Source organism: Salvia miltiorrhiza, chromosome 7 (genome assembly GCF_028751815.1).
Source record: "Salvia miltiorrhiza cultivar Shanhuang (shh) chromosome 7, IMPLAD_Smil_shh, whole genome shotgun sequence".
In the NCBI taxonomy this organism is placed as follows: domain Eukaryota; kingdom Viridiplantae; phylum Streptophyta; class Magnoliopsida; order Lamiales; family Lamiaceae; genus Salvia; species Salvia miltiorrhiza.
The window spans coordinates 59803597-59821930 of NC_080393.1; the positions used below are offsets into that span (position 1 = coordinate 59803597).

Consider the following 18334-nt stretch of genomic DNA (forward strand, 5'->3'; position numbering starts at 1 on the left):
ATTATTAAAATAATAGATATAAAAGTGAAATATAGTGGCACACATAAAATTGTGAGACATTGGATCTCATCCCTTTTTATAATAGGCATAGATAATAAAATATAAAAGTTCCTTTACACAAATTTAGGGAGAATATTATACTCCTACATAGGGATGTCAATCGGGCCAACTCACTCGGTTTCGGGTTATTTTCGGTTCTGGCTAGTCGGTTTTTTTATTTTTCGGGCTAAAATTTTTCGACCCTAACCCTAACCCACCCAGTTTCGGGCTAGCCCGTTCGGGCCTATAAATTTATGATTTTTTTATATGTATAATTTTTTTTATATGAATAATCATATTATTGTAATAAAAATATGTCGTGGTTTTTAAATCAAAATATTTCGCTTTATTTTAGATATAAAAATTAGTGTTATTTTAATGTAAATTTACATAATATCTAATTTTAACTTTGTTTCCGATAAAAATTATATATAGATATAACGTAAATTACTATCTTTCTTTGACTTTTATATCATAAATATTTATTATTAATCGTTAGAAAAATTCAAAACATATCATACAAGCATAAAAATGTTATTATCAAATTAAAAAGTAAAGTATTAAAGTTTCTTGTGCATGCAATGGTGATTTATATGTTTATTTTTTCAGTAGCATTATATTAGGCCTAAAGCATCATTTTCTGAAATACCTCTCACCTTGGTATCTAATGTAAAATTAAATAAAAATAAATAAACGAAAGAGGAATTGATTGAACAAAAACAACGGCATTAATTTTTTTGAGTGGCTTAAAAAAAAGATTGCCGAAAAAGGAGAGAATATGCGGCAGAGATCCCATCTGGCAACTTTTCTCGCAGCATATAAATACACCATCCCCTACTTCATCACCTCCACATAACTCAAACCATTCTCCACATTTACTTTAATAACTCAGCTTCTCTCTCTAAACAGGTGAGTGATTTGTTTCATGATTTCACACACCTTAATTTCCCTTAAGTATGCATGTGATCTCATTATTATGAAATATATATGCATCGATTTAATTTGTTTTTGTCTCTTATTATGAATATGTATGATTTCATGCAAAGGTGGTGATGTTTTTTTGTCACTGGGATTTTGCCAGTTTGGAACGATTTAGATGTGTTTGTGATTTCTTGATTCGTTTTTTACATATACAAATTGATAGTCTTACATGCATTGAGACGATTCATTGATGAATCGTCATAATTTTGTCGGTTACTTAGAATCATCCATTAACTAGGAAGAATATTTCATTATTATTATATCATAGTGAGTGATATTGAAAATAGAATATACGATTTGAAATAGAAGTTTTAATTTTCATTAAGAAATCAGCAGTGTTAAATGCATCATCATCACGTGATATAGAATTGATAGATATTGGCGTTTTTTTTGTGTGGTGTTGATAGCATATAAGGCTACGTTCTTTTTTGTTATAAATTTATCATGGGAAAATGAAGGATAAACAAAATATTTTACCTTTTAAATCCTTCATTTCTTTTCCCACATTTCCTACTTGACCCTTACTTATTCCTCATTTACACTACAAATGAGGGATAATATTATCACATCAAAAACTCATTTCTCATTTACACTACAAATGAGGGATAATATTATCACATCAAAATGATGTGATAATATTATCCCTCCTTTTGTAATGTAAATGAGGAATGAGTAAGGGTCAAGTAGGAAATGTGGGAAAAGAAATGAAGAATTTAAAGGGTGAAATTTTGTTTATCCTTCATTTTCTCATGATAAATTTACAATCAAAGAGAACACACTATAAGAAGTTTGTGGATAATGATGTGAATGAATAGAATTTGTTGCAGATAATAGAATTTGAAAGTGGGAAAATGGCGGACGACAAGAATCTAAAGGTGCTGAACGCACTAGACATGGCGAAGACGCAGTGGTACCATTTCACGGCGATCATAATCGCCGGCATGGGTTTCTTCACGGACGCATACGACCTATTTTGCATCTCCCTCGTCACCAAGATTCTTGGGCGCATCTACTACTACGTGGAGGGCTCCCCGAAACCCGGGTCCCTCCCGCCCAACGTCTCTGCCGCCGTCAACGGTGTCGCCCTCTGCGGCACCCTGGCGGGGCAGCTCTTCTTCGGGTGGCTAGGAGACAAAATGGGGCGCAAGAAGGTGTATGGGCTAACCCTGATGGTGATGTGCATCTGCTCCATCGGATCGGGCCTCTCCTTTGGCCGCGACGCCAAGGGCGTGATGGCCACCCTCTGCTTTTTCCGCTTCTGGTTGGGCTTTGGAATCGGCGGCGACTATCCCCTCTCCGCCACCATCATGTCCGAGTATGCCAATAAAAAGACCCGCGGCGCCTTCATAGCCGCGGTGTTTGCCATGCAGGGCTTCGGCATCCTCGGCGGCGGCATCTTTGCCATGATGCTCTCCGCCATCTTCGACGCGGCCTTCAAGTCCCCACCCTACGAGGTGGACCCTGCCGCGTCCACCATCCCCCAAGCCGACTACCTCTGGCGGATTGTCTTGATGGTTGGCGCCCTCCCCGCCCTCCTCACCTTCTACTGGCGCCTCAAGATGCCTGAAACCGCCCGCTACACCGCCCTCGTCGCCAAGGACGCTAAGCGCGCCGCCGCCGACATGGCCAAGGTCCTTCAAGCCGACATCGAGGCCGAGCAGCACAAGGCCGAGGCCATGGCCAGCCGACATAAGAGCTACAACCTCTTCTCCAAAGAGTTCCTCCGCCGCCACGGTAGCCACCTCCTCGGCACCACCAGCACATGGTTCCTCCTCGACATCGCCTTCTACAGTCAGAACCTCTTCCAGAAAGACATCTTCACCGCCATCGGCTGGATCCCGCCGGCCAAGACCATGAACGCCATCAATGAGGTCTACACCATCGGCCGAGCTCAGACGCTCATCGCCCTCTGCTCCACTGTGCCGGGCTACTGGTTCACGGTGGCGCTCATCGATGTCATCGGCAGATTCACCATCCAGCTGGGTGGATTCTTCTTCATGACTGTGTTCATGTTCGCCCTTGCTATCCCCTATGATCATTGGACTCAACCTGAACACAGAATAGGGTTTGTGGTAATGTACTCGCTCACATTCTTCTTCGCCAACTTTGGCCCTAACGCCACCACATTTGTTGTCCCGGCCGAGATCTTCCCGGCGAGGTTTCGATCGACCTGCCACGGCATCTCGGCCGCCTCTGGGAAGCTCGGGGCCATCGTGGGGGCGTTCGGGTTTCAGTTACTAGCGCAGAGTCAAGACCCCAAGAAGGTTGATGCTGGGTACCATCCAGGAATTGGGGTGAAGAATTCTTTGATTGCTTTGGGAGTGGTGAATCTCTTAGGGTTGTTGTTCACTTTCTTGTTGCCTGAGGCCAAAGGGAAATCTTTGGAGGATTTGAGTGGGGAAAATGAAGAGGCTACCGACTAAGTGAGTAAGTGGCAATTGTGTAATATCCGAATTTTTAATGACTTATTTAATTGCTTAAGTTTGAGTAATAAGGGTTTCAGCTCCCTATTTTGATTTTATAGTGATTTACAGTTTTTTAGAAGTCGGTATTTTTTATCCGGATAATGTGGGATCTTATATTTGTATTTGAGTATGAGTATTTGATTGAGATAATTATTTTAATGAGAACGATGAACTCGAAAGTGAGATCTGAGTCCGTTATGACGCTTTTTAAATTTTAACAATATGATGATGAATAGTGATAATTGCTATTTCGTCCTTTTTCTCGACTTTCAAAATCTTACTTGCTCGTCGTTGAGAAATTTTCTTAGCTTTTCGACACGAGTCCAAAAATAAAAGTTTTTACTTTGGACGAAAGTGAATGGTAAATCAGAATTTCTCTATAAATGAATAGAGCTTGTTTATCAGAATTTCAAGAACGAGCTTGCATTTTCTATATTTATATAGACTTACAAACGTAATAAAAGTGAGTAGGAGTTAAAAGGGCAAGTAACGACGAGTTTCTAATGCATTAACAACAAATTGAATTTCATACCAAATTACCATGTCAAACAAAAACTCAAAACTTTCTAATGCATTAACTAAACTTTCTGCTTAACTCTTTGTCTTCGCATCATCATCACAAGATTCATATAATCTCAGCAAAGCTAATCTTATATGTGCACATTGAAATCTAATAGCTTTAACACTTTTAATTCGACCCTCTCCACTCCTATTAGACAAGTATTTCACAATTAAATCATAATAAATTTTTTGGGCCCCAGGCAAAGGCGGTCGCACTTGTCGCCTATGCTCAGGGCCGACCTTTCTTACACTAAATTTCCTTAGAAAAATTTCTCCTTATAAATAAGGCTTCGCCCTCTTACAGTTATTCTCTCTTTCTCTCTCGGCTATTGTAATAGCGACGATGTGGATGGTTTTGGTGATCACTGACGACATTGAGATCGACAAATGATCACTATTTTTATAGCAATAAAAACTGTAATTAACACAGTGTAATTGCAGCAAATAAACAGTAACTGAGTATCGTATCCACATGTACTGATAATCGAAATCACTCTAAGTAATCCTAATAAAACTCTAACTCTGGCAAACCCAAATAAGATGGAAGAAATAAAACTAAAATCAAAATAAAGCATATAAAGCAGGAGAATAAATCAAATAATAAAAAACTATGATCCTAGGGATGTACTGTCGTTAATCAAACATGCACATGCATTGAACCTATTGATTCAATTACCAATTTTAATTAAGCCCTGATGAAAGATCACAACACTATTCATAATCTTCTCTAACGAACAACTATGAAAGTAGATTAATAAATCCCTTATCGCACATTCAAAACTCAAAGGAATAAATTAACTCCAAATAGCAAACAAAGAACTATAGCTCACCTATCGCATTCAAGACTCAAGGCAAAACTATATCATACATTCTTGAATCGGCTGAACAATTATCACATTCAAGACTCAAACTGAACAGCTAGACATGTAAATTATTGACCAGGTAATTCAAAAGAAATCAAGCACCAGGAATCATAAATCACAAGTTGGAGGGCAAATTGATATCAACAAATTAAATAACACATATTCAATTAACTATGTACAAATCTTAGGTTCAGATAAAAGAACTAACCAAATATCAGAAAATAAATCAAAAAAATTGTTTTGTAACAACCAAGAAATGAGATGAAAAGAATTTATATTCTTTACCTTCTAGCTATACTGAGAGAGAGATGGTTGTTAGAAATAGTGAGTTTTTAGGACATCGTATTGTTTTTTTTTTTTCAGGCATATAAATACGATTTTCTAGTTAGATATATCATTCCACATAGATATGTCATATTGAAACTCCGGCTATCTACGTCAATTTCCGATAGTCGAAAAAATCTAATAGGATACAAACGATATTTTTATGATAGGTTGGATATCGTTTTGGTATTATCAGGGACATTTTTTAGAATTCGCTAAAACGTTAGGACAGAAAGTGACCTTTACCCATTTTAGAAAGAAAAAAACAAAAAAAACAATAAGAAAATAAAATAGCAAAATAATAATAATAATAATAATAATAATAATAATAATAATAATAATTTAAAAATAAATCTTCAATTTTGTTATAACTATAAAATTATCATTCTATTTTGAAATTGATTTCAAATTAAAACTTATCCTTATAATATATTTCCTCCATCCCATCTTTTTTTTTTTTTATCAGAAAATAGAGATATATTGCCATGAAGTAACGGTACCAGAGGTACCGAAAGCCAAAAACAAGAGTACATGAGGGGTGTCCAACAAGATTGCTAAAAAAAGAAACAGCACAAAGAAACACCAAACTCTCCACGTCACAGTATGCCAATTTCCTGCTCCCAATTTCAGAAGCTTTGCTTCACGAAACCAGCTTCTAAAATAGTAGCAATGGACATGAATCTCTTGAGATCCAGTCCTTAAAACATGACCCAACATCTGAAATTCCAAAGGCTCTACACCAACTCCACATTTTCGCTTTTATCTCCAAAACCACATTGTTTATTTCCCAGACTTTTTCTTCAAATCGGCTGGAATTTCGGCATCTCCAAAGGACTCAGTTTATGCAGCACCATAACGCCCTTAGGAACTTCCTGCTCTCTTTCCGTTTGCTCCAATCTGTGAACATAATAAAGTGTGAAACCACATTTTGTGGCTGCACAAAACAGATGCCAAGCCACTTATACATTTCATCCCAAACCTTTTCGGTCTTTGGGCAATGAAGAAGCAAGTGATTAATAGACTCCTCTTGATGAAAGCACGTGTTGCATCCAAGATCAGCCACATGCAACGAAATGTTTCTTCTCTGGAGGTTATCACAGGTGGGAAGTCTATTTCTCAAAATTCTCCAGGCTGTAGTTCTCGCCTTATGTGGGGCTGGGATACTCCACACCTTCGCAAGGCACTCCTTGGACTCATTCTCTGCAGCCGCTTCTTTCTTGACTTCACTAATGATCGAGTACGCCGATTTTGTTGAAAACATGCCATTTTTACCTGCGCTCCACTACCATCCGTCGACCGTATCTGCATTAAGAGTAACCACAAAAATAGCAGATAACAATTCATTTGCCTCGGCCCTTTCTCTCTCTAACAGCTCTCGTCTCCAACTCAACTCCCACTGCCACGCCCCGTTTTCCCATCTCCCCGACTCACTAATAAGTGCATTCTTATTTGCACTAAGACGGTACAACCTAGGGAAGACAAACTTAAGTGTTTTGTTTTTCTTTTTGGGTTGTCCCACTTCAAATATCTTGTTTTTTTTTATGGAAAAAGTTAGTTTCAATAAGTGGGAATCTTTGGAGCCCACGTCACCTTTTAACTATATACTACATTACTTAATAATCTAATTAGTATTTTTCTAAATTTTCGTGTCGAAAAAAAATGGGACACTTGAAATGTGACAGGGGAGTATATTAGATTTCTGCAGACGTTGGGGCCGAAGTTTTATGACTGATAGGCCATGGGATCTGAATTGACCGTTGTGTCCCTGAATCACGCTGGAGCATTTTATTGAGTTTCCTATCTCTGCCTGTGATATCTTCCTTTCAAATACTTACGTTTTTTAATGGTTTTTTCCTTTTATTATAAAAGTTCGTGTCATCTTTTAGCATCTAAAATGGATGCTTTGATGAAAATAGTGCATAAACTATCAATATTCGATGAGTTTTAGTGCAGCTAATTTTTTAGTTTATGATATATCTACATACATATTACAATCAGTGTATCACTTGTTATTTTATCTTTTATTTACACGATTAATAAAGGTTATGGCGTAAGATGATGAAGAATAGTCAAACAACATAGTATATACATTAGTATGCACCAAAACCTGCTCCAAATCATCTCAACAGTTTACAAATCGTCAAGAAAGAAAGAAGAAGGCAGAAGCAGTTATAGCTCTCCATTACATCATTCGTGTTCAGACACACTATCTAATCAAAACCTTTTCATCATTCACATAAGAGTTAATTGTCTGTTCCGAAACCTCAGGAAGGCCGTCGGTTTCTTGCTCATAAAAACCAACAGGCTTCTTGCTTTTATACCCGAATTTCACTTCCCAGATTCTTCAAGCTCTGTTTCAGGCATCGGTGGCAACGAGAACATGCTTACGGTGGAACTTCCGCCTCTGATTTCCTTCATGGTCCGCAAAGCTGATATGGTGAGCTTCAAGTACATGTTCTCCATAGACTTGATTTCTGCAAGTTCTTCAGGAACTACGAGTTTTCCGGCCTCTTCGTTGACAGCTGGCTGGTCACTGCAACCTTCTGGCAGATCAGTGTCTTCTACAGGGGCCAACTCCTCATGCCGCTGGAAGATGCGGATGATCATTGTCTCACACTCCTTCACTAGTTTATTTATCACGTCAGTCCTATAGAACGGCTCGTGCAGAACCTTTTGTATGAAAGGCAATCGAATGAGATCACCACTCTTCTTATCATACTTCTTCAAAATCTTCAAGAGGCCTGCTCCAAGCAAGGAAATGGTTATTGACAGCAAACAAGGACACGTGACAATGACGGAAACACTCCAAAACTCAACTATTGTACTCCATGAAGTGAAGCTCTTTTAGTTTAACTTTCAAATAGATAGTAATCCTTCTTCCACAACTGTGGCAGTCACACAAGTTCAACCATTACATACCAGAAATAACTCTGCTACTACGTGATCAGCACAAGGAACAAAATTCCATGCTTCTGATACCAAACAAACAATCCTAATTTAGACTGCCAAATCACTGTTTTAAATCTTATTGTCTCTATCTAACGATAGATCATATGAGTCATCAGAAGACAATGGCTTTACCATACTATATTTCATGATTTTTATAGCGGTGAAGGCAGGAGGGTGGGTCAATTGAGATCTGGAAATATGAGTGATACTGCTAAGCTTCAAGGCTAATGGTAGCAGCCACCTATTGAAATTCTGATAGCATACAGTTTATTCTATTTGACAATTCACAACCACCCTCACTCCTAGGATCCGTCAAGTGCAAACTAATTAATATTTGTAGGTATGCAAAAAAAAAAAAGCAACAGCGAAACAAGTGAAGACAAATTCTCATGCATTTCATCTGCAAAAATGGAACTTGATCACAATAAATGAAGCTGCTTTTATTGTGTTACCATGTACCATAGGGAGTTAGGAACGTTTTAATAGTAAGAGCAAAACCTGTGTAGTTAAGAGCACTGTAGTTTTCCAACAAAATCATCTCTCCGTGAAAATCTACAAGCTTTCGCCCCACTTTCATAAGCTCTTCTTTTAAATCCTTAGCCTCAGCAACCTCATCTTCCAGCAACTATGTTTAAACAAAATTTCAAAAAGGAATGAGAGAAACTCAACCAATAAACTTAAGTTTGGAACAATGTAACTATTTTGCAATTTTAAACTAATATGCATATCCAATGTATAAGTTTTTATCCAAAGCAACTCAGCTAATCATCTCAGGTTCAATTTTCTGATTTTCTTTCTGTAAAGCTCTTTGGTTTCAAAGATTACAGGTGCGGTTTTGCAGCTCAATTTTACTACTTCTCAGTTCAATTGTATCCAAATTTTCTGAAATTGAACTAATCAACCTTGTTCAGATTTTCCCCTATCCTTTCCACTTTCATCAACTATCACACAACTCCAACCCTAAAACCAAAATCACAGTAATATATAGTAGTATATATCAATTCCTAACAACAACAAAATCAATTGCTCAATAAAAGAGAATAAATCGGCACCTTAAGCGTAATAATGTACTCCTCCTCTTTATCCATGAAGAAGCCATTAAACTTCTTAATCTCCCCTTCCAAAAGCATCACAAAATCCTTCATCTCCTTCGTCACCTCTCTCCCCTCCTCATCGACCCGATCGTCTCCCAATCTCTGCCGCTTCTTCGACCGCTCATCGTCTCCATCCGCAACATCTTCCGGCGGTTTCTCCGGCGGAGAGATCGAATTGAGCTGCTTCTTCAAATCCTTGTATGATATAAACTTATCCTGCCAATCCGGAAAAATCTCATCCAGCAGCTTCCTCAGAATCTTCCAGAACTTCATCTCGATTTCAGCAGAGTGGATCACCGGAAAGCGGAGGAGGAGGCGGTGGTGGCAGTGCGCGGGTATATATACATAAACATAACCGGAGTGTATGTATAGGCGGAATCGCCTAAAATGAGAGAGAATATTCGGCAGTTTTTTATGAAGGCGGGAATATGCGCATATCTAACGGAATATATTTTTTTTATCTAAACTAAATATTCCCATTGGTTTGACCGGCAGTTTGGGTATTTGCATTTAGGCCCCTAGTTTGCTTCTAAATTGCCTGGTTACCCGCTTGAGCCGAACGAGTATTATTGCGTTCAAGTTTGATTAGTTTATTATCGAAGCCAATTAGTTTAATCGAGCTCAATCAATCTCTCAATCTAGTAAAGATGACTATTTTAAATACTCCCTCCGTCCCACTAATGAAGACACACTTTCCTTTTCGGGCTGTCCCAATAATAAAGACACATTCCAAAAAAGGAAAGAATTAGGGCATAAGATACACTAATTAATCTAGCTTCTCTCACTCTTTCCTCTCCGCCTCTCTCACTCTCTCGTCTCTCTCTCTCTCTCAATCTAGCTTCTCCGGCGAGCCTCCGACCACCGCTGAGCACCCCTCGCCTCTCCAACCACCGAACGCCCCTCGCCCCTCCGGTGAGCCTTCGATCGCTCGCGCACACACTGACGGGGGCAGAGGGCCGAGACCTAGCCCTAGCCCCGCCGAACAGCGCGGCGCCCCTCCCCCTCTCTTCTCCTTCTCCGGCCGACGGCGGCTCTGGGGCCGCGCCGCGACCGCCTTCCTTCTTCCCCTCGCATCTCTCTCTGTCCGACTCCTCTCTCTTCCCCGTCTCGGTTCTCCCTCATCTCTCTCGCTCATCTCTCTCTCCCTAGACTCTGTGTGCCGTGATTCTCATTTTTGGGTTAGGGGCTAGGGTTTGCCGCGATTCGATTTTTGGGTTCGATTTTGGGTTTGATTTTGGGTTTGATTTCTGGGATTGATTTGGGGGTTGAATTTTTGAGGTGGTGGTGGTTGTCATAGGCGGCGGTAGTGTCGATTTTGGGTATGAATTGGGGGTTGAATATCTGAGGCGGCGGTGGTGGTTGTCGGAGGTGGTGGTTGGCGGCGGTGGTGGTTGTCGATTTTGGGTTCGATTTTTGAAGTTAAAAAATTTAAATTCCAGCATAAACATTAAATAAATTCACTAAACTTAAACTAATCAAATACACTAATGATGTGGGCCACACCTAAACTATCTCACTTTATCACCTAAACTACCTCTTCTTAATCTCTGTGCCCAAATGAAGTGTGTCTTCATTATTAGGACGGAGGGAGTACATGATTGTTCACTTAATTTCGATTTTATACATGAATTAAAAAATTCGCTTCAAAATATAAAAACATTCAATTGTCAATTTTGTCAATTTTTGGCAAATCAACACCATTGTGGCCAGTTGCAGTAGCAAATTCATACCATCGTGACTAGGTGAAGTGGTATAGGTATCCAGTAACCGTTTAAGTTATGTAAATATTTTAGTCATCTGCCTCGCATTAAGTTGACGACAATTGACAAACGTATGCAAACACTAATAATCGAAAATTTGTGTATTTAGTGGCAGATTTTATTTTATTTTTTTTGCGCGAAATTATAATTTGATAAAAATTTATGTACTCAAACGCAATTATCCCTTCTGTCTAAAATATTAATTATTTTATTTTAAAAAATTTATTTACGATTGAAATCTGGATAACTCGTGATTTTTTTATTTTTTATTATTTTAACTTGTGAGTAACTTGATTTATCTACAAACCAATATAATTACCTCAAATACTTTAGATTATGTACCTTGGATGTCTATCTACATCCAATGAATCCATTCATGGATAGAAATATAGAATAGAAAACGAAGAAGAAACTCAAGGAATATGTGCTCCAATAAATAAATACTAGCCAATCTTTTTTTCTCGTTAATATTCGGCTGGATTTTTCACTTTAATAGGCCTTTGAACATATTCCAAAAGCACAACCAAATTTTTATTTCTTAACTGGCTATATTAGTCAAGGATATCATTGTCTTCGTTTGGAGCCAACTTCGAACCATTCTTCTTATACAATTATGTTTTATTTTCGTGTAATATATTACATTCTATTTAATAACATGTGTGTGTGTTTATGATGACATTCAATAATATTTGACATTAATATACACAAAAATACAGCCAAAAAAAATAGTCATATAAATGGAATAGCAAGAATTCAATAGTAATTGGAACAATATCCTCCATATCTAAAAAGGCACATGATCTAAAGAGACAGCCACTTTAATAAGCAGACAACAGTTAAATATTAATAATAAAATTCTCAAACAATAAAGCTACATACTAGCTCCAATATTTCTTCCTTAATTCTTAATGAAGTCAAGCAATCAATAAAAAAAACTTCAAATGAAAAAACTCTTATAAATACTTAATCGATCATTCTTGTATCTATCTCCACATAAAGAATTCACTCTTGTTGGGACCAAGAAAGGGATACCTTTCCCATCAATTTTCCTAAACTTGTTTCAATTTACTTGTAAATAACCAATTGATGGATATTCAAGCATATTAATTATCTAACTAAAAAGAAAGAAAGAAAGAAAAATCTTTAACGTTTCTTGTTCTAACAATCCTCCATTGCTTTCATTCTCATCAAGGACTTGTATCTCATTTCTTAAATAACAAGCAAACAAAACTTATTTCCACGTTGTGAAATTGTATATACGAATATATTGCTCATCATAGCAAAAATAGAATATAATTTTCCACGGTTTTCACAGAGATATATATTAGAAGAATGGTTTTCATACTTTTAATTATTAGTACCATAAATATGCAGTTGTGAGTCCATCAATCAATTCAATCGTTTTTTTTTTTAATGTTGAATAATATTATTTTTGGGTAATTGTTTAAAAGTATTTTTCATCTTTTCTTATCCATCCACTTAATATATTAATTAATAATTTTTTAAAAAAATTATCCATCATTTTTCAATATTTTTTTTAAAATCAAAGCAAAGGCACCCTCAAAGTAAAAGATATTTCTTTCTTCTTATAAAGGCCAATCATTAGATTCTTAACTATTAAGGGGGCTATATATACATAATACACACACCTATATATATATATATATGTGTGTATACACATATATCTCCACTTATTATTTGCCCTACAGTTATTTTTATGTCAAAGGTTTCTCATTAAAACATTGTGTGGTAAGAACTCTTAAACAATTTCTATTATGTTTTCGATATCGTGTATAATATATTCATGAAATTGGTGTTTTATATATATAAGACAGTTTGAATTTCTTCTAATGTCAAAATCCCCAGTTTTGACTATGAAAATCAATCGTTTCAAGGAAATTAGAAATGCATAAAAGGAAGAAATGCAAGAAAACTCATCTACTCGATTCTCAAACACATAAAAACTTCATTTCCTTGCAACTTTGTTGGATTCCACAATTGCAACTAGTGCTACAAATGAGAACTCTTATGTTATATTTGAGATTGTGAAAAACACTGCATTGAACGTCCAAATTCATTGCATTCGTTGTGAAATTAAATGCACTTTAAAAAATTACTTCGTCCATCCCGTATATATGGACTTGTTTCTTTTTCAGATGTCCCATTTATATAGGCTTATATCCATAAAAAGTAATGTTTTTTTAGTTATTTACTATTATATCCCTATTTAATTCTTTACTCCAGCTTTAATACATCATTAAATAATAAACATGAGCATATTAGGAAATTTACTTATACATTTTCATTTTCAATGATTTTTCTTAATCTCTGTGAAAATCTCAATCAGCCTGTATATATGGGACAGAAGGATTTGAATTTTCGCCACTTATAGGATTTGAACCCAAGTGACGAATTCAATTTATTTAAATGCATTTAATTTCATAATGATGTTGTATGTTCAATGTAGTGTTTTTTCATTCTCGCGAAAAATAAGGATTCTCACGCTAAGTAAATCCCCAACCCCTTGATTTCTTGCAAAATGTATTTAAGAAATGAATATACTAGCATGTATTCATAAGTTTCAGCTTGTACAAACTAAAATAAATTCCTTCATTTCTTCATATAAAAGTCATTGTTTAGAATAACTAATTCACCAAAATCACTGATTTATGAAGTATGTTCATAGAGAAAAAAAATTGTTTTTTTTTCAATCGCTCTAGGTATATATATTAAACATATATGGCTCCCCATTTGCTCCATGGAACGATCTACGCAACTGTATTCGAAGCCGATAAATTGCAGGGCCGATTCAGCGTGGAGAATCTGTGTGGAAAGGTAAAGTTTTTGTTTATATTTTCTTTTACGCGTGACTTAAAAAATATATATAATTGATTTTGTGTTATTTGTTGTCTAAAGAGTGACAATCCTCATAAAAGAACAAAGAGGTTTTTAGGCCAAATCAAGAGATTTGTACTGTGCCGGCCTGAGGTATGTAAAGATTAATTGCAGATAGATAATGATGACGTATTGGTTATTACAAAAAAATGTGAAAATTTTGAACAGGTCGTTGGCGCCAAGCTCTACGCCACCATCGATTTGGAGAGGGCGAGGGTGGCTAGGACTAGAATGCTCGATGAGCCTTCTAATCCTCGATGGTTGGACAGTTTCCGCATTTATTGTGCACACATGGTCACGAACATTGTGTTCACGGTGAAAGAAGGCAATCCCGTTGGAGCTACATTGGTTGGTAGAGCATATTTGAATGTGGATGAGTTGATGAGTGGGCGAATGGTGGATAGATGGATCGAGATCTTGGACGAAGACAAGGTTCCGATCCATAAAGATTCAAGAATCCATGTGAAATTGCAGTATTTTCCTCTATCTAAAGATGTCAATTGGGCTAATGGAATCAAGAATCCAAATTTTAGAGGGGTGCCCTACACGTTCTTCGGGCAGAGACGGGGGTGCAGAGTTTCCTTGTACCCTGATGCTCATGTTCCCGAAGATAGCATCACAGAGTTCCTTCGATCAGCCGGGTACTACCGGCCTCAGAGATGTTGGGAGGACATATTTGACGCGATTGAGGGTGCTCGACATTTGATATATATCACGGGGTGGTCCGTTTACACAAATATCACGTTAGTCCGGGACCCGAGAAGGCCGAAGCCTGGTGGGGATGTGACCCTTGGGCAATTGCTGAAGCGCAAGGCGGATCAGGGCGTTCGGGTTCTGCTGCTGGTGTGGGATGATAGGACCTCCGTGCCTGATTTGAAGAAGGATGGCCTAATGGCGACTCATGATCAAGAAACTAAACAATTTTTCGAGGGCACGAACGTACACTGCGTGTTGTGCCCTCGAAATCCTGATGGTGGTAGAAGCATTGTCCAAGGGTTGGAGGTGTCGACAATGTTCACGCACCATCAGAAAACAGTTGTAGTAGACGCTGAATCCCCCAGAGGGGATCAGAAGAGAAGGGTAGTTAGTTTTATAGGCGGAATAGATCTTTGTGATGGGCGTTATGACACGAGAAATCACTCACTTTTCAGGACATTGAACACGATTCACCATGAAGACTTCCACCAGCCAAACTTCCCAGGGGCCTCCATCAAGAAAGGAGGCCCCCGGGAGCCCTGGCACGACATCCACTGTCGCTTGGAAGGGCCTGTGGCTTGGGACGTACTCTACAATTTTGAGCAGAGATGGAGGAAACAAGTTGGGAATCAACTAATATACCCAATCAATGAGCTAGACATGTTCCTCACCCGCCCCATGGAAATTGCAGCCCCGGAAGATCCTGAAACGTGGAACGTGCAACTATTTAGGTCAATCGATGGTGGAGCTGCTGCCGGCTTCCCAGAATTGCCCGAGCAACGGGCAGAAGTGGGCTTGCTCAATGGGAAGGACAATGTGATAGAGAAGAGCATTCAAGATGCATATATCTTGGCCATTCGTAGAGCAAGAAGATTCATATACATTGAGAATCAGTACTTTCTTGGGAGCTCATTTGATTGGAAAAAAAGTCGTGGTATCACAGTCGAGGACATAAACGCATTGCATCTCATTCCTAAAGAACTCTCTCTCAAGATAGTGAGCAAGATTCAAGCAGGGGAAAGATTCACCGTCTATATTGTGATCCCAATGTGGCCTGAAGGCATTCCTGAGAGCGTCTCGGTTCAAGCCATACTTGATTGGCAGAGAAGAACGATGGAGATGATGTATACAGACATTTATAGCGCATTATCAGTAAAAGGCATCTACAATGTGGATGCCAGGGAGTACTTGACTTTCTTCTGCCTGGGCAATAGAGAAGTCAAGATCCCGGGGGAGTACACTCCCCCAGAGCACCCTGAGCCCGAAACTGACTACATCCGGGCTCAACAAGCTAGGAGATTCATGATATACGTTCATTCAAAGATGATGATAGGTGATCAAACTATATATCAAAACTACCTCGTTTATTTAGTGTTAATTATCTATAAATTACTAAATTTTTATAAAATTCTGGTTTTGCATACAAAGTTCAAAATTTGGCATGATAATTATTGGATTATTGATTTGATTTGATTTTTATACCGATTAGAATTCCGGCTAAACTTACTACTGACAGGGCTAGCCAAATGTCATGTTATCAAAAAGTTTGATCGGAATCCTAATTGATAGCAACATCAGATTAAATCAGTGGTTCAATAATACCACACCAAATTTTAAAGTTAGTATATATAATCATAATTTGATGAAAGTTTTGTAATTTATCGGCAAATAACCTATTTGTTTATCGCAAATCATTCTAATTTATTGAATTTGTTGCTTATGATCATTCAACAGTGGATGACGAATACATAATTGTCGGATCAGCCAACATCAACCAGAGATCGATGGACGGGGGTCGGGACAGTGAAATAGCAATGGGAGCTTTCCAACCTCATCACCTGGCTGGAGACCGATCTCCAGCCAGGGGCGAAATATTTGGCCTGAGAATGGCATTATGGTGTGAACATCTCTTGCGCGAAGACGACACGTTTCTTGATCCCGGGAGCCTTGAATGTGTTCGAAATGTCAATTTAATTGCCGATCAAAATTGGAGATTTTATTCCAGTGAAATGTTCGAGGAAGATATTCCCGGCCATCTTCTGAGCTACCCGATTCAAATTTCGAGCAGCGGCGAGATAAGTGCAATTCCAGGCTATGAATTCTTCCCCGATACAAAAGCTTCAGTTCTTGGGAAAGTGGCACAATATCTTCCTCCCATTCTTACTACATGACCACATGCACACGATTATAGTTGTCACATATTCTACTCTCTTTGTTTTCTTTAAGTGTCCTATCGAGAAAAAATACATATACCAAGAAAGTATGAAATGTTACTTTTGTACTCGTATTTATTTTCGAAGTTTAATTGCTAACTTATGATAGTATTAAAGAAAAGGGATAAAATATGAACTTTATCATTATTTTATTCTCAAATATTCCTCAAATATTATACGTAACATGGAACAATTTTTTTTAATAGCTAGGATACTTAAAAAAAAGAGAGGAAGTACTTCACTTATTTATACCGAATGTATTTATTAATCCATAAACAAATTTAATACTACAAGGTAGAGAATTCAATTTTAATAAAGAAAATGTGGACCATTTATGAAGGGAAACCACTCCTTTAATCTTTTGACATCAATTTCATATTGTCGGCCAATTAGATATGTAAAGGGCCATCATTGGTTTCAATTTTCGACCTCGTATGTCACATACATGTGTATGTGTTTCTAAGGCATGCATACATTTTGTGGGACATGATTTGAATAGATGTATGAATAAGTATGTTATTAGTCGTCCCATGTTTCATTATTTAAGTCAATTAGATTATGTGTATTATAATATTATGGCGTGTAATTATATGATTAGCTCTAGGTAACTTTCAATATCTAACTTCTCATTTTTGCATGTTATTGTCGAGTACGAATGCTTGAATAATACTCCCTTCGTCCCATGAAGCAAGATTAAGTTCTTTTCGGCACGAGAATTAAGAAATTGATATTTTGTGTGTTAAATGTGGTAGGTGAAAAAGTGAAAAGGTGAATGAAGAGTAAATTTTTTACTACTTTTAGAAACTGGTCTTGCTTCATGGGACAGACCAAAAATGAAACTTGGTCTTGCTTCATGGGACGGAGAGAATACATGTTTTGAGCTATTAAAACTCGATGAAAACGAATATAAATATAGAAAAATGAGAATGTTAAACTTAGCTCTTTTCGCAAGGCAAAATATGCATCGCTTAACACTCACACAATGGTGTAATGTCTAGGCGAAAAAAAAAGCCCTAGCTTTAAAATGAAAATTTTGAAAATCTTGTTGTCAACTAGAGATAACATATAATGATCTTTTATGTTTGCATAATTTCATAATTTTAATATTTACTACAATAAATTAGCAGAAGCACAAATCAAATAATTCGTGTTTTCTAGTATTTTGAGAAGCATAATCATTCATAACATGATCAAGATCAAGTTTTTCTAATACCTCATTTTCAATACATAAAATTGATATATAGTAGAATGTAAAAAATATAATATATTCTATAAATCTTAGTTGTAAAAAGCTACGTTTTGCTCAAGCTAGCTGCAGAAATCAGTATAGTCAACAATATTCTATATGCACTAGAAACATTAGAAAAATACATAAAATTTTAACTCGAGATCTCAAACAAAGCCTAAATAGAAAGCATAATAAAAGAAAAAAAAAGCATAGCATGAAATGAGCGAACATAAATAATTTTTTTGTTTCAAATAAATTTAAAATTA

The 18334-nt window shown here is 37.2% G+C and overlaps 3 protein-coding genes across 4 annotated transcripts; 2 read left to right on the plus strand and 1 right to left on the minus strand.

Moving 5' to 3' along the window:
• The first annotated feature begins 893 nt into the window (after positions 1–893).
• LOC130995252 (probable inorganic phosphate transporter 1-7) lies at positions 894–3668 on the plus strand. 2 transcript variants are annotated; one of them, XM_057920466.1, is made up of 2 exons: positions 894–948; positions 1836–3668. In XM_057920466.1, the coding sequence occupies exon 2, from the start codon at positions 1872–1874 to the stop codon at positions 3441–3443; it is 1572 nt and encodes a 523-aa protein (XP_057776449.1). In that variant the 5' UTR covers positions 894–948; positions 1836–1871; the 3' UTR covers positions 3444–3668. The 2 variants fall into 2 exon arrangements, with proteins under 2 accessions (XP_057776449.1, XP_057776448.1); XM_057920465.1 differs by having other exon boundaries at positions 907–948; positions 1848–3668.
• Positions 3669–7299: 3631 nt separating this feature from the next.
• LOC130995254 (SPX domain-containing protein 1-like) lies at positions 7300–9715 on the minus strand. The gene is made up of 3 exons (XM_057920470.1): positions 9235–9715; positions 8681–8807; positions 7300–7974 (listed from the first exon to the last, which is right to left on the minus strand). The coding sequence occupies exons 1-3, from the start codon at positions 9547–9549 to the stop codon at positions 7562–7564; spliced, it is 855 nt and encodes a 284-aa protein (XP_057776453.1). The 5' UTR covers positions 9550–9715; the 3' UTR covers positions 7300–7561.
• A 2946-nt stretch (positions 9716–12661) lies between these two features.
• LOC130995255 (phospholipase D alpha 1-like) lies at positions 12662–16908 on the plus strand. The gene is made up of 5 exons (XM_057920471.1): positions 12662–12785; positions 13757–13871; positions 13953–14024; positions 14100–15960; positions 16362–16908. The coding sequence occupies exons 2-5, from the start codon at positions 13776–13778 to the stop codon at positions 16796–16798; spliced, it is 2466 nt and encodes an 821-aa protein (XP_057776454.1). The 5' UTR covers positions 12662–12785; positions 13757–13775; the 3' UTR covers positions 16799–16908.
• The last annotated feature ends 1426 nt before the right edge of the window (positions 16909–18334 follow it).